This window comes from Nerophis ophidion, unplaced genomic scaffold (assembly GCF_033978795.1).
Source record: "Nerophis ophidion isolate RoL-2023_Sa unplaced genomic scaffold, RoL_Noph_v1.0 HiC_scaffold_31, whole genome shotgun sequence".
Lineage (NCBI taxonomy): Eukaryota > Metazoa > Chordata > Actinopteri > Syngnathiformes > Syngnathidae > Nerophis > Nerophis ophidion.
Window position 1 is genome coordinate 1,279,202 of NW_026906953.1, and position 27,137 is coordinate 1,306,338.

Genomic DNA, 27,137 nt, shown 5'->3' on the forward strand with positions numbered 1-27,137 from the left:
CGTAGAGAAAACATGTTCGCTTGACCGCTCTGCTTTCACAACAAACAAAGAAACACCGGCTGTGTCTCGGTGCTAAAGACAGCTGCAATCCACCGCTTTCCACCAACAGCATTCTTCTTTATAGTCTCCATTATTAATTGAACAAATTGCAAAAGATTCAGCAACACAGATGTCCAAAATTATCTGTAATTATGCGATTAAAGCAGACAACTTTTAGCTGTGTGTGTGTGCAGCGCTAATATTTCCTGACAGTCCTCAACGTAACGCGTATACGTCATCATTCCGCAACATTTTCAACAAGAAACTCCCGGGAAATGTAAAATTGCAATTTAGTAAACTAAAAAGGCCGTATTGGCATGTGTTGCAATGTTAATATTTCATCATTGATATATAAACTATCAGACTGCGTGGTGGCTAGTAGTGGCTTTCAGCAGGCCTTTAGGTCGGGGTCTGATCATGACTAGTCATAAATATCGACACCAACATCGCCCCCTTGTGGTGGAAAATTATAACAGTCATAACTTCCTTCCACATGCTCCAATCTTCCTGATTTGTTTTAAGGTGGGTGAAGATCATTGTCATTCTACATCCTGTACGCAAATTCAAAATGACATTTTCCATACTCGGCACATTTTCTAACATAATCTTGTTAATATGCTCAATAAGGTTCTATTCAAATGTAATACAAGTAATACGTAAGACTTTATTTGCACACTTAAGGAGATAAGTTTCCAGGTAAAAAAAGATGCTACCTCGCTAAAAAGATTAATTGTTAATCAATTTATTTCCCATGAATTAATTTAGATCCAGAACACACATTGTTATATATCTTATTATAATGATTACTATAATTGAATGTAAGTTTGTGTAAAATATTTTCACACAACAAAGTGTGAATACATGTTGTAAAGTGTGGGGTTGAGTTATAATTGATATAATACAATTAGGTATGGCAAATGCATTTTGTTTACTTGCCAACTATTCAAATTATATTTAATATACATATTTATATAATGTCATGTAATATGACTTCAACATTATTTATGTTAATATAAGAGTTTATTTGCTAACCAGTTCTACTTCTGAGTATTTATTTATTTTGTTATTGAACAATTAAACACACATAAACAATGTTTAGACACATTAAGGTACTTTCAATACAATATGAGTCAATGCTTTTTCAATATTTTACTCAGCAATATAAAAAACATCACATTAAATCCAATCCTCTTACAAACAAAACCCGTTAAAGAAAGTAAAAGTAAATATGAGAGACCATTCGAATAAGATTAAAATAAAATGTATATAAATAAATGATACACTTAAATTATTTCAGTAAATATAATAAGGGCTTTTTCTATTTTGTACAATCTTCCAAGATTAAATTAATAAATTCAAATCATTAACACAATGTTAGAATTTGGATTTCACTTTAAGAAAGACACTTTTGTGTATGAGAGCAAATGTTTCACACTTTTTAAAAATTGATATAAATTCACGACACGATCGATCCACGCATGCTCGAAGATTACGTCACTTCCTGTACTTACAATTTGTTTTATGTCAGAGTTCATGCCAGAGGTGGGACCAAGTCATTGTTTTGCAAGTCACAAGTAAGTCTCAAGTCTTTGCCCTCAACTCTCGAGTCAAGACAGGCAAGTCCCGAGTCAAGTCCAAAGTCAAGACTGGAAAGTCTCAAGTCAAGTCCCAAGTCCTGCATTTTGAGTTTCGAGTCCTTTCAGGTCATTTTAATCACAGACTAATACATTTACACAGATTATGTATGTTTTTAAAATGCTGTATTTATTTATTAAAACCAAGTGCATTTGAAATTGCAGGAAAAAAAATAGTGCTGACCTTGCAATTCATAATAACACTATTAACCAGTCATTTTAAACATTTAACTCATTGCTTTACAGAATAAACACATTTGGAAAAACAAGTTGAACTGTACTTATTTGTACAAAAGTGTTAACATTGTATTTCCATGTCATATTGCATTGTAGCTAGTTAGTTCCACAGCAGTTTCTATCCTGTTCTTACCTTATGTCATTGATCTCATCTCATTCTGTTTGTGTGTTTATGTCTGCGTACACATGAAAAACATAACAAATACATGAAAATAACAATGAACAATGTACTGTTTAGATTTCAGGGCCCTATGCAAAAGCAATCTGTACACATATTCTTAATATAGGGTACATTTTAACTGACCTTTATTTGACTATGTTTGTCTTTTTGTAGGTGGCTAAAATATGCGGTGCTGCTGACCACCGTGTAACGTTACGTTACAGTTTGTGATACACTGACTAACGTAACACTATGTGTAGGTACCTCATGCAACCCTGCTTGAAAAAAATCACTTTACAAAAAGTATGAATATGGTAGCAAACTGCAGTGGACGCAACAGATTGTCGTGTTTGCAATGACGTTATAACCAGAGACATCTTATAGGTAGACGCCGCATTGGCTGCTGTGACGCGAGCAATTTGGCCGCCATCTTGAAGTGGTGATGAGGAGCTGGCGAGCAGCTTAAACTGACAGTTGACAGGTAGAAAACAAAGATGCCGGGCGGTGTTCAGCGTTTTCCTGTTAATATTAGCGGACTGTTGAAAATAGGAATTGGGGGATTACTTTTCACAAGTAAGATTTAACATTAACGTACTATTGCCTTCCGCCTGATTGTAGCTGAGATAGGCACCAGTGCCCCCCGCAACCCAAAGGGAATAAGGAGTAGAAAATGGATGGATGGATGGTTGTATTTTGTGAAAAGAATATTACCACAGAGTTGTGAAGGAGCAAAGATCTTCAATATTTGTATGTGAAAATCACAAAGAAATCTTCTGGGGGAGGATGACGCCCCTACAGGTATTTGCTTTACAAACTTTCAGCCCCACCTAAAACAACATTCACCAGTTGCCAATGATTATGATGCATTCTCATTTTAGGCAAAATATAAGACAATACTTTCTTAACAGTATGTATGTAACCAGGAATAAGTTTTCAAGTAACAATATTCAAATACTAACATTGTTGGGTACAACAGAATTTAGTTTTATTCTGAATCCAGTCAAACAGATTGGTGGTTTTAGCTGATATAAAAACTTACAGGTTAAAGTTAAAGTAGCAATGATTGTCACACACACACTAGGTATGGTGAAATCTGTCTTCCGCATTTGACCCATCCCCTTGTTCACCCCCTGGGAGGTTAGGGGTGCAGTGGGCGCCCGGGAAACATTTTGGGCGATTTAACCCCCAATTCCAACCCTTGATGCTGAGTGCCAAGCAGGGAGGTAATGAGTCCCATTTTTATAGTCTTTGGTATGACTCGGCGTGTTAATATATGTTTATGTTGAAGTATTTGGCAGACGCATTTATCCAAAGTGACATACATAAAAAAATACATATAAAACAATCACTGAAAACATGATCATTTAAGGGAAGAATGTAATAGAATATCAAAACAAAGTGTCAAGACAGAATAAACTCCCTGCTGCTGCAGCAACAGAGATAGTGTATAGGTCCGTAAGATACATAGATATCTAATGTATTCATACATTTTTTTTATGTAGAACATATGCATGTATATACATGTATACATGCATATGTTTTTTTCCCCTTCTCTGGGATTATATTCCCAGTATTGATCTGGGACGTCTGGTCACTTATAGCATATACAAATATTCTGTTACTGTTAAGCAAACTATGAATAATAAAACACACCAAAGCATGTGTCCTTTTATCATAGTTACACGTATGACGAAAATCAGTGTTTTTTAGTGAGGTAAGATTAATTAAATGCGCCGACTGTTCATTGCTCCTGCCAAATTAATTGCACTGAGTGGAGCGGATCACCACTCCAAGATGGAGGCCGACTGTTCATTGCTCCTGACAAATTAATTGCACTGAGTGGAGCGGATCACCACTCCAAGATGGAGGCCGACTGTTCATTGCTCCTGCCAAATTAATTGCACTGAGTGAAGCGGATCACCACTCCAAGATGGCGGCCGCGCGACTCGTCTCCTCAGCGCCAGTAGCAGAAGTGCTCTATACCGCGTCTACTTATAAGATGACTATGGTTATAACGTTAGCAGTGAGTTTACAGCCTCACTCATTTAACTACACAGCAAATAAAAGTCACATTACTCAGCCAATAAACTTTAGCTTACAATCAAAACTTACCCTTCTTTGTGCATCTTCAAATGTCGAACGAAATTGGAAGTTGTTGCGTCTACATATTCGAACTGCATGTTTTGCATACGGCAATTCTTTTTTTGTTGACCAAGTTGTAGTTTTTATACCCGAACGAAACCAACTTTGGCATTTTTTATCTCAATGGCACGTTGTTTGAGAATTATTCTTCCTTGGTTTTCCTGCAATGTGATTGGATGAGTGCTGTGGGAGCAAAACAACAGTACTAATGTGATTGGCTGTTGTACTGAGCGCATACAAGCTGACCTGCAATGTGATTGGCTGTTGTACTGAGAGCATACAAGCTGACTTGCAATGTGATTGGCTGTTGTACTGAGAGCATACAAGCTGACCTGCAATGTGATTGGCTGTTGTACTGAGAGCATACAAGCTGACCTGCAATGTGATTGGCTGTTGTACTGAGAGCATACAAGCTGGCCTGCAATGTGATTGGCTGTTGTACTGAGAGCATACAAGCTGACCTGCAATGTGATTGGCTGTTGTACTGAGAGCATACAAGCTGACCTGCAATGTGATTGGCTGTTGTACTGAGAGCATACAAGCTGACCTGCAATGTGATTGGCTGTTGTACTGAGAGCATACAAGCTGACCTGCAATGTGATTGGCTGTTGTACTGAGAGCATACAAGCTGACCTGCAATGTGATTGGCTGTTGTACTGAGAGCATACAAGCTGACCTGCAATGTGATTGGCTGTTGTACTGAGAGCATACAAGCTGACCTGCAATGTGATTGGCTGTTGTACTGAGAGCATACAAGCTGACCTGCAATGTGATTGGATGAGTGCTGTGGGAGCAAAACAACAGTACTAATGTGATTGGCTGTTGTACTGAGAGCATACAAGCTGACTTGCAATGTGATTGGCTGTTGTACTGAGAGCATACAAGCTGACCTGCAATGTGATTGGCTGTTGTACTGAGAGCATACAAGCTGACCTGCAATGTGATTGGCTGTTGTACTGAGAGCATACAAGCTGACCTGCAATGTGATTGGCTGTTGTACTGAGAGCATACAAGCTGACGGGAACAACACGCAGACACACACAAATACTAAATGAAAGATACGGAGCGCTCCTGAATAACTTTTTAATCTTTGGGTTTCGGGGAAAGTAGCAAGTCATGTCACGTCAAAAGGCTCAAGTCCAAGTCAAGTCACAAGTCATTGATGTTAAAGTCTAAGTCGAATTGCAAGTCTTTTTAAATGTGGTCAAGTCGAGTCTAAAGTCATCAAATTTATGACTCGAGTCCGACTCGAGTCCAATTCATGTGACTCGAGTCCACACCTCTGGTTCGTGTGACATCACGTTCTGTGATATTTGAATGTTTTATTAATGTTTTGTATGAAAATAAATTATCTAGGAGTAAAAGGGAACCACAATAAAAACACGTGGAATCAGGCAGTAATATCGCTACAATTTTTTAGCACTTTCACTCTTGTCATTGCAATGAATGTCGCACGGGGGCGCCACTGAACCCCAACATTAAAGCTTTGTTTGATATACTTTGAATTTATTTTTGAAAAACAAGACACTCGTTTATATCACATTGTTATTCAAATAAATATTACAGGTTATAAAAGCATGGTAACAGTGACAGCAGGCAATATCTTATATAGAGCTACCTCTTCGTCCACTCGGCTGTGACGTCATTCCCAGCTTCCGGTGTAAACGGAAGACAGCAGAAGAGAGCAGTACTGCCTTGTAACGTCAAGTGTGCAGCACATGGACGGAGAAAGACAGTCTTATTATTTGTTATCCAGTTTATAATATTTACGTCGTATAAAATACATCTTTGATTCTTTCTTTAAGGATAAAGTCGTCTCGATGCGCTAGAAGCACTGTGCCGCTTCTCGTGCTATCTTTGCTTGTTAGTTAGCTTAGCTCGCTAGTTAGCTTAGCTTGTTAGCTGCTAACAGAAGACACAGAAGTTATCAACACATCGCTAAGTAGAGATCAAGTGTGAGAGTAAAGTGTTGTGATTGTGTGAAAATGTGCGAAAGAACTATAGCAAAGTATGAGGAGGAACTTTGTCCATCAAAAGAGGAGAAGGAGCGACAACATCAACTACTGGACGCTGTTTTCAAGAAACATCAAGTTGTGTTACACAGAACAGGTTTGTTTACTTCTTACTCTCACATCTTTACTAACTTTACATTTCATTATTAACACTTCTTCAGTAGGAAGATGCTTTGTCTTGTGGGGATGATGCAATGCTTTGATTTAGATCAGGGATCTCAAACACGCGGGCCAATTGCGGCCCGTGAGACGTTATTTTGCGGCCCGCACCCGTTCGGGCTCCAGTACTCTGGAATGCCCTCCCGGTAACAGTTCGAGATGCTACCTCAGTAGAAGCATTTAGGTCTCACCTTAAAACTCATCTGTATACTCTAGCCTTTAAATAGACCTCCTTTTTAGACCAGTTGATCTGCCGCTTCTTTTCTTTCTCCTATGTCCCCCCCTCCCTTGTGGAGGGGGTCCGGTCTGATAACCATGGATGAAGTGCTGGCTGTCCAGAGTCGAGACCCAGGATGGACCGCTCGTCGGGACCCAGGATGGACCGCTCGCCTGTATCGATTGGGGACATCTCTACGCTGCTGACCCGCCTCCGCTTGAGATGGTCTCCTGTGGACGGGACTCTCGCTGCTGTCTTGGATCCGCTTTGAACTGAACTCTCGCGGCTGTGTTGGAGCCACTATGGATTGAACTTTCACAGTATCATGTTAGACCCGCTCGACATCCATTGCTTTTGGTCCCCTAGAGGGGGGGGGGTTGCCCAGATCTGAGGTCCTCTCCAAGGTTTCTCATAGTCAGCATTGTCACTGGCGTCCCACTGGATGTGAATTCTCCCTGCCCACTGGGTGTGAGTTTTCCTTGCCCTTTTGTGGGTTCTTCCGAGGATGTTGTAGTCGTAATGATTTGTGCAGTCCTTTGAGACATTTGTGATTTGGGGCTATATAAATAAACATTGATTGATTGATCGATTGATTAATATGAAAAATTAATGTTGGTGCGGCCCGCGTGTTTTATATGAACGGCGCCCAACAGCGGTGTACTTGCATACTCTTGATTCTTCCGGGAGACTCCCAATTTTTAGTGCCCCTCCTGAGGTAATCATTCTCCAGAATCTCATCCAAAATAACAATATTAAGGGGGCACCGTGGAGGAACTGCTTTTAACATCCTCTACAACCTGTACAAACCGCGTGCCAGCCCAGCCACATGCCGTATTTGGCTTCTGTAGATGCAGTAAACAACTGCAAGACATAGTTGATCAACAGCCATACAGGTCACACTGAGGGTGGCCGTATAAACAACTTTAACACTGTTACTAATGTGCGCCATGGTGGAAAAGCGGACGAGACGGCAGGTTGTAGAGGACGCTAAAGACTGTGACATCGCGACACGCCCTTAATATTGTTGTCCGGGTTAAAACCGGGAGAATGCTTGCCCCAGGGGATTGTCGGGAGGGGCACTGATATTCGGGTGTTTCCCGGAGAGATCGCCACAGTTGGCAAGTATGTTACGAGGGCGGGAAAGCCATTCAAAGAAGGTGAATTCATTAAAAAGTGCATGTTGGATTTTTTAAGAAATATTTTCTTGCAGCCCAGCCTCACCCGGTTTCTGCATCCAGTGGCCCCCAGGTAAATTGAGTTTGAGACCCCTGACTTAGATTCTTCACGAAAAGGGGACAGTTTGAGGTTGATGTTCCTCTCAGTTTGTAACAATGTGTGATTGATTGATTGAAGGAGTTATGAGAAGTTTGCATAGGAAAGGGTACACTTTCATCACGGTACACATTCACTGCTACAAGAAAGCCTGAGATGCTTTCAGTTGAAATATATATTTGAACTCACACAGTACTATGTAGAAAGTAGCATTTAAAATACAAATATACTGCAAGAAAATACATGCAAATATAATTTCAAGTAGGTAAAAGGCTATGTTTATTCCCAGTTACGAGTAGCCGCAAGCAGTAATATGTTTCTTTTTGATAGGGACTTCCACATGTTGGTGGTATGGCAGGCAAACACATTAGAACATTTTTGGAGTGAGATCTAGGTTGAATGTGATTTGTACAACTACCTTTGGTGTTATAATGGTGAATATATTTTGAAGTATCTAGACAGGTACATGGGTATTTTAGTGGTAGGGTGTATCTTGTACACCAGACCAACTGCAAGAAGATGTACTCTGTCGGCCACCAAGAGCCTCCCCATGTTAAGGAAATGGTTGGCTGAAAGGTGAGGCCGAGATGGACGGTTAAGCAGAAGCCCAATCATTTTGTTTTGGGCTGTCTGGAGTTTGTTTTTCAGGGCTTTTAAGGCATCACGGTACCAAACATGAACTCCGTAGTCAAAGTGGGGTTAAAGGCCTACTGAAATTAGATTTTCTTATTCAAACGGGGATAGCAGTTCCATTCTGTGTCATACTTGATCATTTTGCGATATTGACATATTTTTGCTGAAAGAATTTAGTAGAGAACATCCACGATAAAGTTCGCAACTTTTGGTGCTGACAAAAAAGCCTTGCCTTTACCGGATGTCGCAGACAATGATGTCACAAGTGTGGGGGCTCCTCACAACCTCACACTCTTTTTACTGGGAGCCTCCAGCAGCAAGAGCTATTCGGACTGAGAAAATGACAATTTCCCCATTAATATGAGCGAGGATGAAAGATTCGTGTTTGAGGATATTGATAGCGACGGACTAGAAAAGAAAAAAAAAAAATCAAGTTAAAAAAAAAAGGTTATTGCATTGGGACTGATTCAGATGTTTTTAGACACATTTACTAGGATAATTCTGGGAAATCCCTTATCTTTCTATTGTGTTGCTAGTGTTTTAGTGAGTTGAGTTTGAGTTTATTTGGAACATGCAAGCATACAACATGATACATCACACATACAACATGATACATCACACATGCATGTATACAACATGATACATCACACATGCATGTATACAACATGATACATCACACATACAACATGATACATCACACATACAACATGATACATCACACATACAACATGATACATCACACATACAACATGATACATCACACATACAACATGATACATCACAATTTCCAGTTTCTCTTTTCAACATGTTGGAAAAGGAGTAGGAAGAAGCAGAGCTTATTTATTCCTACCCCTTTTCTTTACATAACAGTTGCTAAAACTTTTGTTCACTTCCTGTTCTCAATGTATTCACAATGTATACTCCATAAGTAATAAGTAATCACAATAAAAATAAATAAATAAATAATTGGTGAAGTAAGTTTTATTCCATACGATGAGATAAGTAAGATTATTTTGAGAATGAATGGGTGAATAAAATCAGAATGTTTATTATCATGGTTCTTTTTCTTTCTACTTTGTAAACACTTTAGGTTTGAAGAGTTTCTTGAAGTGGATGATATTAGTACATTGTTTGATTGCTTTGCTTAATCCATTCCATCATTTAATTCTACATACTGATATACTGAAGGTCTTAAGTGTTGTACGTGCATACAAATGTTTTAAATTACATTTTCTCTAAGATTATATTTCTCTTCTTTTGTTGAGAAGAATCGTTGTATATTCTTGGGAAGCAGGTTATAGTTTGCTTTGTGTATAATTTTAGCTGTTTGCAATTCCACTATGTCCTGGAATTTCAGTATCTTTGATTCAATAAATAAAGGGTTTGTATGTTCTCTTTATCCAATATTATGTATTATTCTAACAGATATTTTTTGTAACACTGTTAGTGAATGAAGTGTACTTTTGTAATTATGTCCCCATATTTCTACACAGTAACTCAGATATGGTAACACTAGTGAGCAATAGAGAATATAAAGTGATTTTTGGTCCAGAACATTTTTGGCTTTATTCATTATTGACATATTTCTTGTTACTTTTATGTTGTATATTTTTTACATGAGATTTCCAGTTCAATTTTTCATCAATCATTATACCTAGAAATTTGGTTTCATTTACTCTTTCAATTTCTATTCCGTCTATTTGTATTTGTGTTTGACACTTCTTTTCTACTGTTACCAAATAGCATTATTTTAGTTTTACCGAGATTCAAAGAGAGTCTGTTTTTGTCAAACCATCTTTTTAATTTGTTCATTTCTTCTGTTATTATTTGTATTATCTTCTGTGTGTTCTCTCCTGAACAAAACGCTGTTGTTTCATCCGCAAATAATACTAACTTTACATCTCTCCTAACTTTACAAATGTTATTTATATAGAGATTGAATAATTTAGGTTCCAGTATTGATCCCTGAGGTACACCACAGGATATACAGTATTTAGTGTTGTAGAAGTGTGTTCGCCTAGTTTCACGTATTGTTTCCTGTTCGTTAGATAACTTCTTATCCAATTTAAGACTAACCCTCTGATGCCATATCGTTCCAGTTTTTTGATTAAAATATTGTGATTAATTGTGTCAAATGCTTTAGTTAGATCCATAAACACTGCTGCCGCACATTTTTTACTATCTATTGCATTGGTCATTTCTTCTGTGATTTCAATTAAAGCCATTGAAGTTGAAACATTAGCTCTGTATCCATATTGGTTCTCTTCGAGTATTCTATTTTTATTTATGAAACTCTCTAATCTGTTATTGGACAGTTTTTCAATGATTTTAGAAAATTGTGAAAGTAAAGAAACAGGTCTATAATTTGTAACTAGATGTTTATCTCCAGTCTTATAAATTGGTGCAACTTTAGCTATTTTCATTTTGTTTGGAGATGTACCTGTTTGAAATGATAGGTTACTAATATACATTAATGGTCCTGAGATCTCATCAATAACCTTTTTTATCGTATCCATATCAATTCCGTTACAATCAGTTGAAGTGTTTGATTTACACTTTTTCACGATTTTAACTATTTCCTCCTGTGTCACATTTCTGAGGAACATGGAGTTGGGATTTTGCTCTATGGTATCATTATAGTCCTCAATTGAAACTGGGTCTGGAATCCTTTCTTCCAATTTTGGTCCAATATTTACAAAGTAGTTATTAAAGCTTTCGACTACTTCCTTTATGTTGTCATTATGTTTATTTCCATCTAAGAAGTATTGGGGGTAATCCCTCTTAGTGCCATTTTTAATAATGCTATTGAGAATGCCCCATGTTGCTCTCATATTATTTTTGTTCCTGTCCAATAATTCACTGTAATATTCTTTTCTACATGATCGTAGTATGTTTGTTAACTTGTTTAATACTTTTTTTTACTTAACTTCTGCCTCTGTAGTTCTTTGTACTATAAATTTTGTATATAGTGTTTTCTTCTTCTTACAAGCATTTTTTAATCCTTTTGTCATCCATGGTTAATTATTCTTTCTATGTTTACTACTGTTCCGCCCGATTGTAGCTGATAGGCGCCAGCGACCCCAAAAGGGAATAAGCGGTAGAAAATGGATGGATGTTTACTACTGAGTTGTCTCCATGGACAATGTTTGTCATAAAGTATTATGAACTTGTTTAAGAAATGTTCATATGCTTCATCAACCTCTTCTTCATTGTACACATTGTCCCAATCTTGCTTTTGTTGCTCCATTTTGAAAGCAATCATCCTCTTCTCTGTGCACAGTCTTTGAAATGTCCTTTTGTCTTCCGTGTTCTTTTTGCAGTTTCCATCATATATTGTAAAAACTGGCAGATGATCACTAACGTCGGTTATAAGTAGACCACTTGTAGTGTTATTATCAAAATCATTGGTAAAATATGATCAATAAGTGTGGCACAGTGTCCTGTGATGCTGCTTGGCTTTGTGATTTTAGGATATAAACTGATGCTGTACATTGTATCAATGAAGTCATCAATAAACTTTTGCTTGTTAGGGTTCAATAAGTCAATATTAAAGTCACCACATAAGAAAATTATTTTTTGACCATTGTCCATGTAAGTTGCCTTGATCCATTCTTCAAATGTTTCTATACTTGACTTAGGTGATCTATATATACAACTGATTACTATGTTTTTGCTATTTTCCTGACATATTACAATGGTAATACATTCTAAGATATTATCTATAGCTAATGACATGTTTTTTACCACTTTGTAGTTCAGGTTCTTCATCACATACACAACTACTCCTCCTCCTTTTTTGTTGGCTCTGTTGATGTAGTTTAGTTCATATCTTTCCAGATCAAAATCTATTCCTTTTTTATCATCAATCCATGTTTCTGTGACGGCGATCACTTTGAAGGGTTTGTTGATGTGCTCCAAAAAGTTCTTAATGTTGTTGTAGTTTGCATACAAGCTTCTGCTATTAAAATGAATAATTGACAATTTATCACTTTTAATGATGCTATTGTATTGCTCATCCGTGTAATAAAAACAATTGTTACTAATGTGGGGAAAAAAATGTGTATCTGGATCTATATCGTTTTCCAAATCCTGGTTTTTGTGCTCTTTGTTGCAGAAGTTTTGTAGTTCCATAGTTCCTTGCTCAACAATCTTTGATGTCGTTTCAATAATGTCTATAAGTGTATATGGATGCAGTCCTGAATCTAGGTCTTCTTTTTTAGTCGTCCCTTACAGAGTAGTAGTGTTGATGTTGAATTTAGGTGCTTGTTTTCTGTCAGAGTCCATTATCATCGTTGTTGTGGAAGCTGTGTAAACTTCAAATTTGTCCAGGTCTTTGATGTCATTGACAACAATTACTCTTGCTTCTGGACCTCCATTCAGCTTGATGTAGATTTTACAGTTGGCGCTCCAAGTTCCCTGGATTTTTCCCTGCTTTCTCAAGTTGCGTGCTTTCTTGGCGATTCCAGCATTATGTTTAGTGAGATGCTCATTCATGTACACATTTGTTCCCTTCAGCTTCTTTCCCTGTCTCAGCAATGCCATTTTAGATGTTCTGTTTACGAGTTTCACGAGCATGACTGGAGTGGCGTTGTTGTCTCTTCTGTTCAGTGGGATGCATGTTTCGATGGTATTAATGTCGATTTCAATTTCCTTTGATTGCAGAAAGTTGACCACTAGCTGTTCTGCCGAGACAAGGTCCATTTCATCTGGTTCACCTTCATTATTCACAGCCTTCGCATATAATCTTGCTTTAATTCGGTGCCTTGTCACGATGATATCATTCATTCGTTTATCCTGCTCCATTTCATCTATGATATTCCACAGCATGGAGTTGTCTTCTTGAAGGGTCTTCATTTGTTGGCGCATATCTTCTTGAAAGGTCTTCAATTGTTGGCACATATCAGAGACTTCATTTTTTCTGGTGATGATTTGAGTTTGCAGACTTTTCACATCTTATTTGTGTTCTTCCATTGCTTTTTTCAGATCTTTTTTTTATTTCTTTCATTTCTTCTTTCATTTCTTTCCAATCTTCTTTTAATTCATGGAGTATTTTTTGTAGTACTCCTTCTTGATTCCCATCATGTCCTGTTTCCAGTCTCAAATCTTGGTCCCAGTTGTGTCCTGTGTCGGCTGACACGAAGGTTTTGGGTTTCAGTCTTCTCTTTAACTTTTGGCATTGTGGCAGATCGATGACATCAGTGACTCTTGTGTCTTAAACGGCAGTTACTTTAGCAACTTGCAGCACGTTTAACTTGTTTGTTCCAACAATGCGTGCATTGCGTTGTTCACAGATCGATTTCAGGTGTTAGTCTGTCAACTTATAACACTGCGACGTTGGAAGCACTTTAAAACAGCTGTAAACTCGCCGTAGCTTTTGGTTGCTAGGCAACCGCTTTGAGCTGCGGTAAGGCGCCGATGGCTTGAGGCAAACGGCTCTTCCAACTTGCCTCATTTCAGCGTATCAGTGCCTCACAACTGACCAAAATGAGGTCAAGGATGCCAGGTGACTCTCCTGTGGCTGTGATCGCAAATCAGTGGTCAAAATCTTCAGAATAAATAAAAAGTCCAGTAGCAAAAGCGGAGCCTTTTTCTTTTGTGTCCTTTCTCGTGAACAGGAAGTGACGTATTAGTGAGTTTAATAGTACCTGATAGTCGGAGGGGTGTGTCCACGGGTGTCTTGAGGCCAGTCTCTGAGGGAAGTCGACGGCAGCTGTATGGATGGCGCAAGTTCAGCTGATCTCCGGTAAGAGGTGACTTTTTAACCACAATTTTCTCACCGAAACCTGCTGGTTGACATTTGGTCGGGATCCATGTTTGCTGGACCGCTCTGATCCATAGTAAAGTTTCACCTCCGGGAATTTTAAACAAGGAATCACCGTGTGTTTGTGTGGCTAAAGGTTAAAGCTTCCCAACTCCATCTTTCTACTTTGACTTCTCCATTATTAATTGAACAAATTGCAAAAGATTCAGCAACACAGATGTCCAAAATACTGTGTAATTACGCCATTAAAGCAGACAACTTTTAGCTGTGTGTGGTGCACCGCTAATATTTCCTTACAGTCCGTGACGTTTTCACCAATAAACTCCGCAGGAAATTTAAAATTGCAATTTAGTAAACTAAAAAGGCCGTATTGGCATGTGTTGCAATGTTAATATTTCATCATTGATATATAAACTATCAGACTGTGTGGTCGGTAGTAGTGGCTTTCAGTAGGCCTTTAAATGAGTGCTTGTGTCAGAGTCTTAAGTGTATTTCTACCCACCAGCGGGGTGATCCTACTATATAAGAAGTAAGGGTGTACGGTATGCCGGTATTGGTAAAGTACCGTGATACTATCCATCCATCCATTTTCTACTGCTTGTCACGTTTGGGGTCGCGGCGGGGGGGTTGGACCCCATCTCAACTGCATTAATCATATTCGGTACTAAACCGCCTCTAAAAAGTACTACTTCTATGTTTACATCACAATGTTTTGCCATCACATCTTCTTTCGTTTTTTTATTTGTAATTATTTATATTATGTTTATAAACTCAGGAAAAATGTCACTGGACCCATGAGGACTTTGAATATGACCAATATATGATCCTGTAACTACTTGGTATCAGATTGATACCCACATTTATGGTATCATCCAAAACTAATGTAAAGTATCCAAACAACAGAAACATAAGTGATTATTACATTTTAACAGAAGTGTAGGTTGAACATGTTAAAACTGAAAATAAGAAGATATTTACAGTTAATGAACAAGTAAATTAATAATCCATATTTTACCACTTGTCCTTAATAATGTTGACCTAATAATAGAATATAAATGACACAATATGTTACTGCATACGTCAACAGACTAAATTAGGAGCTTTTGTTTGTTTACTTACTACTAAAAGACAAGTTGTCCAGTATGTTCACAAACTTGCAATAGGAAACATGTTTGATGTACCCCAAAACAAATGTTATTTTAAAAAAGCCAATAAAGCACTTTTCTGTGATCCCTTTTTTTTTTAGAAAAGTATCAAAATACATTTTTGTACAGGTCCCGCTACCAAAATATTGGTATCAGGACAACATTAGTAAGAATATAATTTGTCGGTTGATTCTTTGACTACCTGAGTAGTCATTTTTTCACTGGAGAGATTAGTCTCTACGATGCAACCAAGAAAGTTAATCTAATTTTTGTTTTAATATTGTCACCCACTTTGACTGTGAAGTTGTCTACTTTTCTGAGGTTAGGAATTGACCCAAAGACCTGTGTACTTGCAAGTACCGAGGCAAGTCTTATTTCGGCAGTTTGTCATTGAAAGCTTTGCTAGTCTAGGTCTTGAGGATTGTAGCTTTGCTTGTTTTGTGGCCGTCATCCTCGGTTCTATGTTCTTTATGGGTACAGAAAATGATGGAATGATCACTTAAGCCGCACACAGTAGTTCCACTTGTGGTGATCTGAGACTGGTCAGAAGTAACAAGGAGGTCTATGAAGGTTTAAAAGGACTCACTCACCCTGGTAGTGTGCTTAATGAGCTAAGTGAGACAATGTTGGTGGCACAGCTTAGTGAAGGTTTTAAAAATGGGTGCATCCTTTCAGGACATATCTGTGTTCCAGTCCCCAAGAAGATGGAAACATGTGTCAACATGTTTACACTAAACTCATACACTCACCAAATATATTTTATACTGTAATCAAATCTAATTATTTCACGTCATGATTCTGACCTACATGCATCAATAAGTGAAAGTAAACATTTAATTTCAATAACCAAAGTAGTCAACACTTGTTTTATTAAAAGAACATAAAGTTGACTGACTTTCCTTCAGCGTGTCGTAGATGGTCTCCAATACCAAAAGAGGAATTGTTGATGGAGATACTCCATAAAACAGCACATAGTAAAACATGTTTTGGTAAAAGCTCCTTTTGGCCCAGCCAACAAAATGACCTCAAGAAAGTATGTTGCATGATAACAAAAACATACCATGAATGTTTTTTTTGTTTTTTTAGTGATTTTGGAATTATATTTTTTTTATTTCCATGATATTGAAGTTATGGTAATGACAATATCATTATAATATTATGGTTAAGTTTACAGATAAAGAGTAGGTTTAACAGACCGTGTACAGAATTAAATATTTACCCACTTTACATCAGTGAAGTTAAGAATGCTTCAATCAATGCTGCCTCGTACTTATACAAACTTTTCAAATTGCCCCCCATCAAATTTCCAAGTCTGTTTTTGTACTCACTGTACCACTTTTGAATAATTTTTAGGAAAAAAGTAGGTATTTCCTGTGTTTTTATTGGTTGTTTTGCTACACACTTTTAACACAACACAGGAAAGAACACGAATCATGTCATTGTGTTAACAGTGTCAGTTCAAAACTATTTCTATTCTCTCTTTATCTTATTTACTTATTTACCCAACAGACGTCCAGCAGCCTCCTCACATTAAAGAGGAAGGGGAGGATCCACAGCCCCCCCACATTAAAGAGGAAGAGGAGGAAGTGTGGATGAGTCAGGAGGGAGAGTGTCCTGTAGGGCAGGAGGAGGCTGATGTCAGCAAGTTTCCACTGACTGTTGTCTCTGTGAAGACTGAAGAGCATGAAGACAAACCACCTGAGTCCTCACAGCTTCATCACAGTCCAAGTAAGCTCAACATTATACAAGATTATACAAGAATGACAAACACATTTCGGGAGGACATTCTCACAGTAACACAACATAAACGGAACAGAACAAATACCCACAATCCCATGCATCCGTGACTTTTCGTGGCTACATTATACACCCCGCTAGCACCAAACCCTGCCCCCCCAACCCCGCCCACCTCAAGCGACACACGTTTTGTTCTGTTCGCAGAGGATGTTAAAAGTAAAGCCATCACGGCACACCCTCAATATTGTTGTCCGACTGAAAATCGGAGACTATTAGCCCCGGTTGATGTCCGGGAGAGGCACCAAAATAAGGAAACCTCCCGAAATAAGCAGGGGGGTCGGTGATTATGCAGCTGAGCCTCATCAGAGTGGCCAAAGAGCTGCATGCGGCTCCGGAGCTGCGGGTTGCCCACCCCTGTTCTAGATGTATTAAGAGTTTATTTACAACATTAATAATATATACATACTATGCCAAATTAAAAAGGTAAGCTTTTAGTAAATTTGTTTGGGATTCTGTTTTTTGTAATTGGTTTTCAATCTTCATTATTTACTTCAAGTTATTACAATACCTATGTCTCTCTCTCTTATGTATATATATATATATATATATATATATATATATATATATATATATATATATATATATATATATATATATATATATATATATATATAGGATTGTCTCAGAAAATTATTTTCTGTAATGAAACCAAAAACATGGAAATGTCAGACATTCTGGATGCATTACACATCAACTGAAATATTGCAATCCTTTTATTATTTTAATATTGCTGATTATGGCATACAGCTAAAGAAAACTCAAAAATCCTATCTCAAAAAATTTGAATATTTCCTCGGACCAAGTAAAAAAAAATTATAACAGCAAAACAAAATCAAATATTTGAAAATGTCAAATAATGCACTAAGTACTTGGTTGGGAATCCTTTCGCATGGATTACTGCATCAATGCGGCGTGGCATGGAGGCAATCGGCATGTGGCATTGCTGAGGTGTTATGGATGCTCAGGATGCTTCGCTAGTGGCCTTAAACTCATTTGCATTATTGGGTCTGGTATCTTACAGCTTTTTCTTCACAATACCCCACAAATTCTCTAAGGGGTTCAGGTCAGGGGAGTTGGCAGGCCAATGGAGGACAGTAATGCCATGGTCAGTACACCAGTTACTGCTGGTTCTGGCAGATCATGCTGGAAGATGAAGTCATCATCTCCATAGAGCTTTACAACAGATGGAAGCATGGAGTGCTCTTGGTACACAGCTGCATTGACTCCAGACTTGATTAAACACAGTGGACAAAAACCAGCAGCTGACATGGCTCCCCAAACCATTGCTGACTGTGGGAACACACTGGATTTCAAGCAACTTGGATTTTGCTCCTCTCCAGCTTTCCTCCAGACAATAGTGCCTTGACTTCCAAATGAAATACAAAATTTGCTTTCTTCTTAAAACAGGACTCTGGACCACTCTGCATAACAGTGTGGTACGCCAGCTGCACTGAAGCAGACAAACAGATGAATTAGAGGGTCATAAAGTTTGCACAAAAAATCATCGGCTGCCCCCTGCCCTCCCTGAAGCATTTACATAACTCCCGTTGCCTCAAGAAAGCAAAAACCATCACCAAAGACAGCACACAACCTGGCTACCACCTGTTCCACCTGCTACCATCAGGCAGGCGCTACAGGTGCATCAGAGCCAGAACAAACAGGCTCAGAGACAGATTCTTCCCCAGAGCTGTCACCATGTTAAAATCTAACTTATAATAATAATAATTCACTCCTGTACAATATCATGCCCTAATACCCTACTGTGCAATACTGATTGTTATTTATTACTTCCGTACTCATGTCTTGTTCTGTATATTGTACAGTATTTTGTATTTCTACAGTGTTTTGTATATTGTACAGGATTGCTTCTTATTTTTATTGGATAGTTGTCTGTTTATTTCAATTGTTAGTTTTTCCTTGTGTTATTTATTTCACCCCATATTTGTTCCCACAACCGCCACTCAAGTTGGAGTCTTTAATCTCGTTATATGCAAATATAATGACAATAAAGTCTATTTTATTCAATTCTATTCTAATTGGGCTTGCACGCTGTCAATTCAGGATATAGGGGGCGCTAAAGGCAGTGCCTTTATGGCACTCCCTGAATATTGTTGATCTGGTAAAAATTGACAGGGGCTTCGAGAGAATTGGTGCCTTGAAATTAAGGGGTCTCCCGGGAAAATTGGGGACTTGGGCAAGCATGACCTATCAAGCGCCGTTCAGATTAAACTCATGGGCCGCACCAACATAAAATTGTCACATCAAAGCGCGGGCCGCATAATAACGTTTCGCGGATCGCAATTTTGCCCGCGGGCCGCATTTTTGAGACCCCTGCTCTAAACCTAAACCAAAATCATAATGATCAAAGACGTCCAGCACATTAAGGTGAGTTAAAGTTCATGAAAATTTTTACTGTCAAACTCTTACAAACTGTTCTCAAACACCACACACATCATTGTTTTTGTTTTTCAAGATATAGATGGATGCTGTCTTTTGAATGTAGGTGGAGAAAATGAATAACTTTATAGGGGTGGGCCAAAGAAAAGGTAAACTAAATAAATGCATAACGTGGAGTGCTGTCTATTTGGCCTAACTCACCTGTGAATAGTTTGAATACTGCAAACTTCAATAAGTAACACCTCATTTGTGTTCTATGTTCTGCAGACGTCCAGCAGGTGTCAGCAGAGAGTCATGAAGAGATTCCCTCCAAGCAGCAGGAGTGGAGCTCCAGTGTGGGACAGAAGAAGCTCGAGCCCACTCATATAGAGGAAGAAGAGGAACTGTGGGAGCAGCTTCCAAGGTTGGAGGAGGTTAATGACGAAGATGATATAAAGTCAGAACCAGACAGCATCTTTGCTCCACTGTCAGACATGGACCACATGATGTCAGACTCTTCTGATCACAGTGACCACATCCAAAAACCTTTGAAGAGTAAAAATGACTCTGAAGGTGATACGAGACATCAAAATAACAGCAAACACTTTGACTGCTCTGAATGTGAAAAATCTTTTAGACATAAGAGTAATTTTACAGTACACATGAGAACACATACTGGAGAGAAACCTTATACTTGCCCTGTTTGTAAGAAGAGTTTCTCCAGAAAGCAATACATGACCACACACATGACAATACATACTGGAGAGAAACCTTTTACTTGCTCTGTTTGTAAAAAGAGTTTCCCCAGAAAGAATGACATGACCACACACATGAGAACACATACTGGAGAGAAACCTTTTGCTTGCTCAATTTGTGCTAAAAGATTCAACGCTAAGAGTATCATGACATTACACATGAAAATACACACAGGTGAGAAACCTTTCACTTGCTCTGTCTGTAAGAAGAGCTTCATCAGAAAGCATCACATGACCACACACATGAGAACACACACTGGAGAGAAACCTTTTACTTGCTCTGTCTGTAAGAAGAGTTTCTCCATGAAGCCTGACATGACCACACACATGAGAATACATACTGGAGAAAAACCTTTTACTTGCTCTGTTTGTAGGAAGAGTTTCTCCACAAAGCGTAACATGACCACACACATGAGAACACACACTGGAGAGAAACCTTTTATTTGCTCTGTTTGTAAGAAGAGTTTCTCCAGATGGCAACACATGACCACACACATGAGGACACACACTGGTGAGAAACCTTTTCCTTGCTCTGTTTGTAAGAAGAGTTTCTCCATGAAGCCTGACATGACCACACACATGAGAATACATACTGGAGAGAAACCTTTTACTTGCCCTGTTTGTAAGAAGAGTTTCTCCAGAAAGCAATGTGTGACCAAACACATGAGAACACACAATGGAGAGAAACCGTTTGTGTGATAAAACAATCAGGTTTAAGTATCAGGTCAGTAAACACAAGTGTGTAACAGTCATGGAAGCTGCAGGGATGTAAAAACACTTATAAACAGTGATTGTGCTAAATGTACTTTAAAAACACAGGATGATTAATATGAACGTATATTTTATGTTCAATGTTCTGCTTCTTATCTTCTACTCTTATATGTTGTCCTGTAATGACTTTTTAAGTTGTGTGCATTTATTGAATATTATATATGTTGCTAAATTTTTATTCTATTTTCCCTTTGTTAAAGAGAGGTCATCTTATTTTTTATTTTTTTTTCCAACACATTTTCTCCATTGCACTTTATTGATGTTATTTTCCAATTAAAAGTATGAATTAATAACATTGTTAAAACAATTTGGACCCTAAGTTCGGACACAGATTCATCGTCATCATCATCATCATCATCAGAATACTGGATGAAACTTTAACATTACTTTTTTTAATATAAGTGTGACCTCAATATTCCTCGATAATAAGACTAAAAATATAGATTTAAGTACCATATTAGAGTGCCTCTTGTAGTACTCCACCTCGCCACATTGTGAGAATTGGGGGCTAGCAGTTGCATGTTTTTATCATGTTTTATCAGCGAGGAAGACAGCATTTGTCTTTACTTTTTTGTCAGATTCAAGTTTTAATGTTCTTTTCATTAATAAATTAATCACTATGGCTGGCAATATTAAGGATTATTTATATATATTTAAGAACAAATTCCCTCCTTGACAGGTAGCAAAATGACTCCACAAAATGTGAACTAGCAGCTGACTCAGTAAATATTTTTTTAATTTTCTAATTAGTTAACTATAAAGAGTAACATCCATCCATTTTCTACCGCTTATTCCCCTTTGGGGTCGCGGGGGGCGCTGCTGCCTACCTCAGCTACAATCAGGCGGAAGGCAGTGTACAACCTGGATAAGTCGCCACCTCATCGCAGGGCCAACACAGATAGACAGACAACATTCACACTCACATTCACACACTAGGGACCATTTAGTGTTGCCAATCAACCTATCCCCAGGTGCATGTCTTTGGAGGTGGGAGGGGCCTATCCCCAGGTGCATGTCTTTGGAGGTGGGAGGGGCCTATCCCCAGGTGCATGTCTTTGGAGGTGGGAGGGGCCTATCCCCAGGTGTATGTCTTTGGAGGTGGGAGGGGCCTATCCCCAGGTGTATGTCTTTGGAAGTGGGAGGGGCCTATCCCCAGGTGCATGTCTTTGGAGGTGGGAGGGGCCTATCCCCAGGTGCATGTCTTTGGAGGTGGGAGGGGTCTATCCCCAGGTGCATGTCTTTGGAGGTGGGAGGAAGCCGGAGTACCCAGAGGGAACCCACACATTCACGGGGAGAACATGCAAACTCCCCACAGAAAGATCCTGAGCCCGGGATTGAACCCTGACTACTCAGGACCTTCGTATTGTGAGGCAGACACACTAACCCCTCTTCCACCGTGAAGCCTTAAAGAGTAACATGACAGTGGAAATTTCACAATAATTCACCAAAAATCGGAAATTGGGAATGATTTCTTAAGATGCAGATGAACCAGGTGGCACCATGCAGTAAAAAAAACGGATGTTTATTGATAAACGAACAAAAACCGAGAGCAACAGGGAACTGTGAAGACAACAAAACAAACCGCTGAAACCCAGCAAAACACTCACAGGAAATGTGGAGCAGACGGCGTCCACAAAATATGTGCGTACTCGAGCTTGACATCTAAAAGGATAGTCACCCGTGAACAAAGAATAATGTCCGGACAACAAAGGTAGCAAGAGGATCAATTGAAATAGTCTTGATTGCAAACAGAAAAAAGGTGAGGGGAAATGCTCGGGGACAGAAGTGAAGCTGCCACGGGAAAACACCAACAAAACTGGGAGAGCCACCAAAATAAAAGCACAGGACAGGAATTCAAACATTAAACAGCGGAAAACACAAACAAAATGTGAACAAAATTTGCCAGATGTGACAAATGGAGTGTCAGAAATGAGCTGAGCCAAGATTGACAGGCTGGATAATGAGGGAGAAGCAATCTAGTGTCATGTCAGCACACTGGGACTGGAAGGCAGGATTCACACAATCTTCTTCTCACTTCTCTCTCATGTGGAGGCTACAGTCCGCATGACAGAAGTCACTACTACAACTACTCTTATTTCATTTAAATGTATTTTTTACTTACAAATTATTATTATTATTGTTTTTTTCATGGACATCCATCATCTGACATTGTTATCCATTACATCATATGTGCATACATCATACATCTATTGTCTGCCCGAAAGATCAACATATTATTTTTTGTTTATTTCCCAACGATGACACCTGCACCCCTCCGCCACAAAAAAAGAAAGACAGCAAAAAAACGAAAACAAAAAACAAAGTAATAATAATATTAATAACAAATAATATAAACAGATAAAACTATATACATATAGGGAGTAATCTTTTTTTTTTAAAACAGTTTAATCACTAATTAGAAAAACATAAAATTAGTCTTATGTGGCGTGACATAATCAACCCAGTATTCCCAGTATGAAGTAAATTTCTCTAGTTTATAAATAATAAAAGCTGTTATCTCCTGTGTTTTATAAATGTCCATTGTGATTTCCATCCATTTCTTCAAAGTTGGGCTCTCCTGTAATATCCATTTCCTGGTAATGCTCTTTTTACAAACCACTAGTAGGATATTCATGAAGTATTTCTCTTTTTTCAGCCAATCCTGAGGTGCGATGTGTGAAAAACAGAATGTTACTTTCAAGGGGTGATTTGAAAATATCCTGTAGAGCTTGGTGTATCTCTTTCCAATAGTCCTTTATGGCAGAGCAGTCCCAGAAAACATGCTAGTGGTTTGCCTTTAGATTCCCACAATTTGTCCCACAGGCAGGGGAGTTGTTATCATACTGAGACTTCTGAGAAGGTGGAATAAAACTTTCCCAGCCAAACTCTCCACTTGGGTGAGCTGCTACAAGTCCATTGATATCTCCATTTTATTGTCCATTCTTCCTCAGATATAGTTATCCCTCCTTCCTTCTCCCATTTTGTTTTAACACATGAAGTTAAATATGATTTCCTATACAAACATGAAACACTTCTATCAATAGTTTCTGAATTGTAAACTTTTGTAAATAGTTCAATGAAACAAATGCTTGTCTTTGTTACATGTTTCACCTTCATATTAACAAAATGCTGCAACTGCAGATATTGATATAAGTCTTGTTTTTTTTTTAAAATGTGTCCTTTTAAAGGGGAACATTATCACAATTTCAAAAGGGTTAAAACAATAAAAATCAGTTCCCAGGGGCTTGTTGTATTTTTTGAAGTTTTACTCAAAATTTTACCGGTCTCGGAATATCCCTAAATAAAGCTTTAAATTGCCTTATTTTCGCTATCTTCGAAACCACTATCCATTTCCCTGTGACGTCATACAGTGCTGCCAATGTAAACAAACAATGGGAATACCACAGCAAGATATAGCGACATTAGCTCGGATTCACACTCGGATTTCAGCGATTTAAGCGATTCAACAGATTACGCATCTATTGAAACAGATGGTTGGAGTATGAAAGTATTGAAGAAGAAACTGAAGCTATTGAGCAAATAGCTATTGACGCTATTCATAGCCATAGCATGGCCGAGTAGCTGCGTTAGCATCGCCGGTAAAATGTGCGGACCAAACGATCAGGACTTTCGCATCTTGTGACACTGGAGCAACTTAAATCCGTCGATTGGTAAGTGTTTTTTTCGCATAAAATGTGGGTGGAAGGAAACGTAATATAGTTGCAAATGCATCTGCAGGTTATCCATACATCTCTGTACCATGTCTGCTTTAGCACCGCCGGTAAGTAGCATGTTAGCATCGATTAGCATAGCATGTTAGCATCGATTAGCTGGCAGTCAACATCAACAAAACTCACCTTTATGATTTCGTTGACTTTATCGTTGCAAATGCATCTGCAGGTTAGCCATACATCTCTGTGCCATGTCTGCTTTACAACCGCCAGTAAATAGCATGTTAGCATCGATTAGCTGGCAGTCATGCCGCGACCAAAAATGTCTGATTAGCACATATGTCAACAACATCAACAAAACTCACCTTTGTGATTTCGTTGACTATCGTTGCAAATGCATCTGCAGGTTATCCATACATCTCTGTGCCATGTCTGTCTTAGCATCGCCGGTAAAATGTGGAGACACTCTGGCACATTCAATGGGGGTCTGGCGGCAGACACTTTGGCATCTTCGGGCCAGTGGTGCAACTTGAATCCCTCCCTGTTAGTGTTGTTACACCCTCCGACAACACACCCACCAGGCATGATGTCTCCAAGGTTCCAAAAAATAGTCGAAAAAACGGAAAATAACAGAGCTGAGACCTGGTATTTGTAATGTGTTGAAAATGAAAATGGCGGGTGTATTACCTCGGCGACGTCACATTCTGACGTCATCGCCTCCAGCGCAATAAACAAAAAGGCGTTTAATTCGCCAAAATTTACCCATTTAGAGTTCGGAAATCGGTTAAAAAAATATATGGTCTTTTTTCTGCACCATCAAGGTATATATTGACGCTTACATAGGTCTGCTGATAATGTTCCCCTTTAATAGTTTCAAAACTGAGCATTTTTTAATCTTTCATTACACTACATGAAGCTGAATTATTTTTTGTTGATCTCTATTGGCAGAGTTTGAAATCGGTACAGCAGTCTTGGAAGTGCATTCGTTTCAATACAATCAATTCTACAGCTAAGGCGAAAAAAAGGAATTAAGTTCCATCGTGCTATGTCATCTTTTATTTTCTTATGTATGGGTAGATCATTTTATACTGATAATGTTGTTATATATTTTGATAAAATGAGGCCCAGGTATTTAAAAGACATATCAGGGGGTATATATATATATATATATATATATATATATATTGTCTCCATCCATTTTGGATGGAGACAATAGCTAAGTAAAACTTGAACTATAGAGATTAAAAAAACAATATAAGAAAATATTCCTTTGTGTGTGATTTTTGTACATAATTTCACTGCTTCTGGGTTATAATTATACGAGAGGAGTTGAGTTTTACCGATGTTGATTTTATATCCTGATAATAGACCCTACCGTTCAAATGAGTGCATTCATTTAGGAAGAGAGTATGTTGGGTGCCAGAGGAAGACTAAAATGTCATCCACATCTGGCCAATTTATACTCTCTCCCTTTAATTATGATTCCTTTAGAATTTCTCTAATCTGTTATTAATAGATTCTTCACAGAGAATCTTTGTTTACAAACTGAGCACTTGATTTTCCAGTGTGCATTCTTTTGTTTATCAAGTTTTTCTTAGAGCATCTTTTTTTTTTTTTTTTCACAAACTGAGCACATTAATGGTTTGTCTCCATGTGTGCATAGAATCTTAAAGTCTTCAACACAGAATCTTGTATTACAAACTGAGCTCATTAATGTGTTTTTCTCCTGTGTGAATTTGTTTATCAAGTTTTGTTTACACAGCATCTTTGTAACAAACTGAGCACGTTAATGGTTTTTCTTCAGTGTGCATACTTTTTTCTGTTATCAAGACTTTCTTCACAGATAACATTTGATTACAAACTGAGCACATTAATGTTTTTCTCCAGTGTGTATTATTTTGTTTGTTAGCTAAATTTTATTCACAGAGTCTTTTATTACAAACTGAGCACATTAATGGTTTTTCTTCAGTGTGCATACTTTTTTCTGTTATCAAGACTTTCTTACTTTGTGTAATTTTTTGTCTGTTATCATACGTTTCTTCACAGATAATATTTTTATTACAAACTAAGCACATTTATGGTTTTACTCAGTGTGTAATTTGTTTTATTTGTTATCAATAGTTTCTTCACAGATAATCCTTTTTTTTACAAACTGAGCACATGAGTGTTTCTCCAGTGTACATTATTTTGCTTGTTATCATGTTTTTTTCCAGAGCATCTTTTATTACAAACCGAGCACTTTAATGGGTTTTCTTTAGTTTGTATTATTTTGTCTGTTATCAAAAGTTTCTTCACGCAGAATCCTTTTTCACAAACTGAGTACATTAATGGTTTTTCCCGAGTGTGCATTCTTTTG

At 38.1% G+C, this 27,137-nt stretch overlaps 1 protein-coding gene across 1 annotated transcript in view; it reads left to right on the forward strand.

Annotated features, from left to right (window-relative positions):
- The window catches only part of LOC133546537 (zinc finger protein 135-like), a 43,609-nt gene extending 21,498 nt beyond the window's left edge, over positions 1 to 22,111 (forward strand). The window contains exons 4-6 of the mRNA XM_061892304.1: positions 6,162 to 6,321; positions 16,921 to 17,139; positions 19,873 to 22,111. Of these exons, the coding sequence (XP_061748288.1) occupies positions 6,162 to 6,321; positions 16,921 to 17,139; positions 19,873 to 21,038 (1,545 nt within the window). The 3' untranslated portion in view covers positions 21,039 to 22,111. The remainder of the gene's footprint in view (positions 1 to 6,161; positions 6,322 to 16,920; positions 17,140 to 19,872) is intronic.
- The last annotated feature ends 5,026 nt before the right edge of the window (positions 22,112 to 27,137 follow it).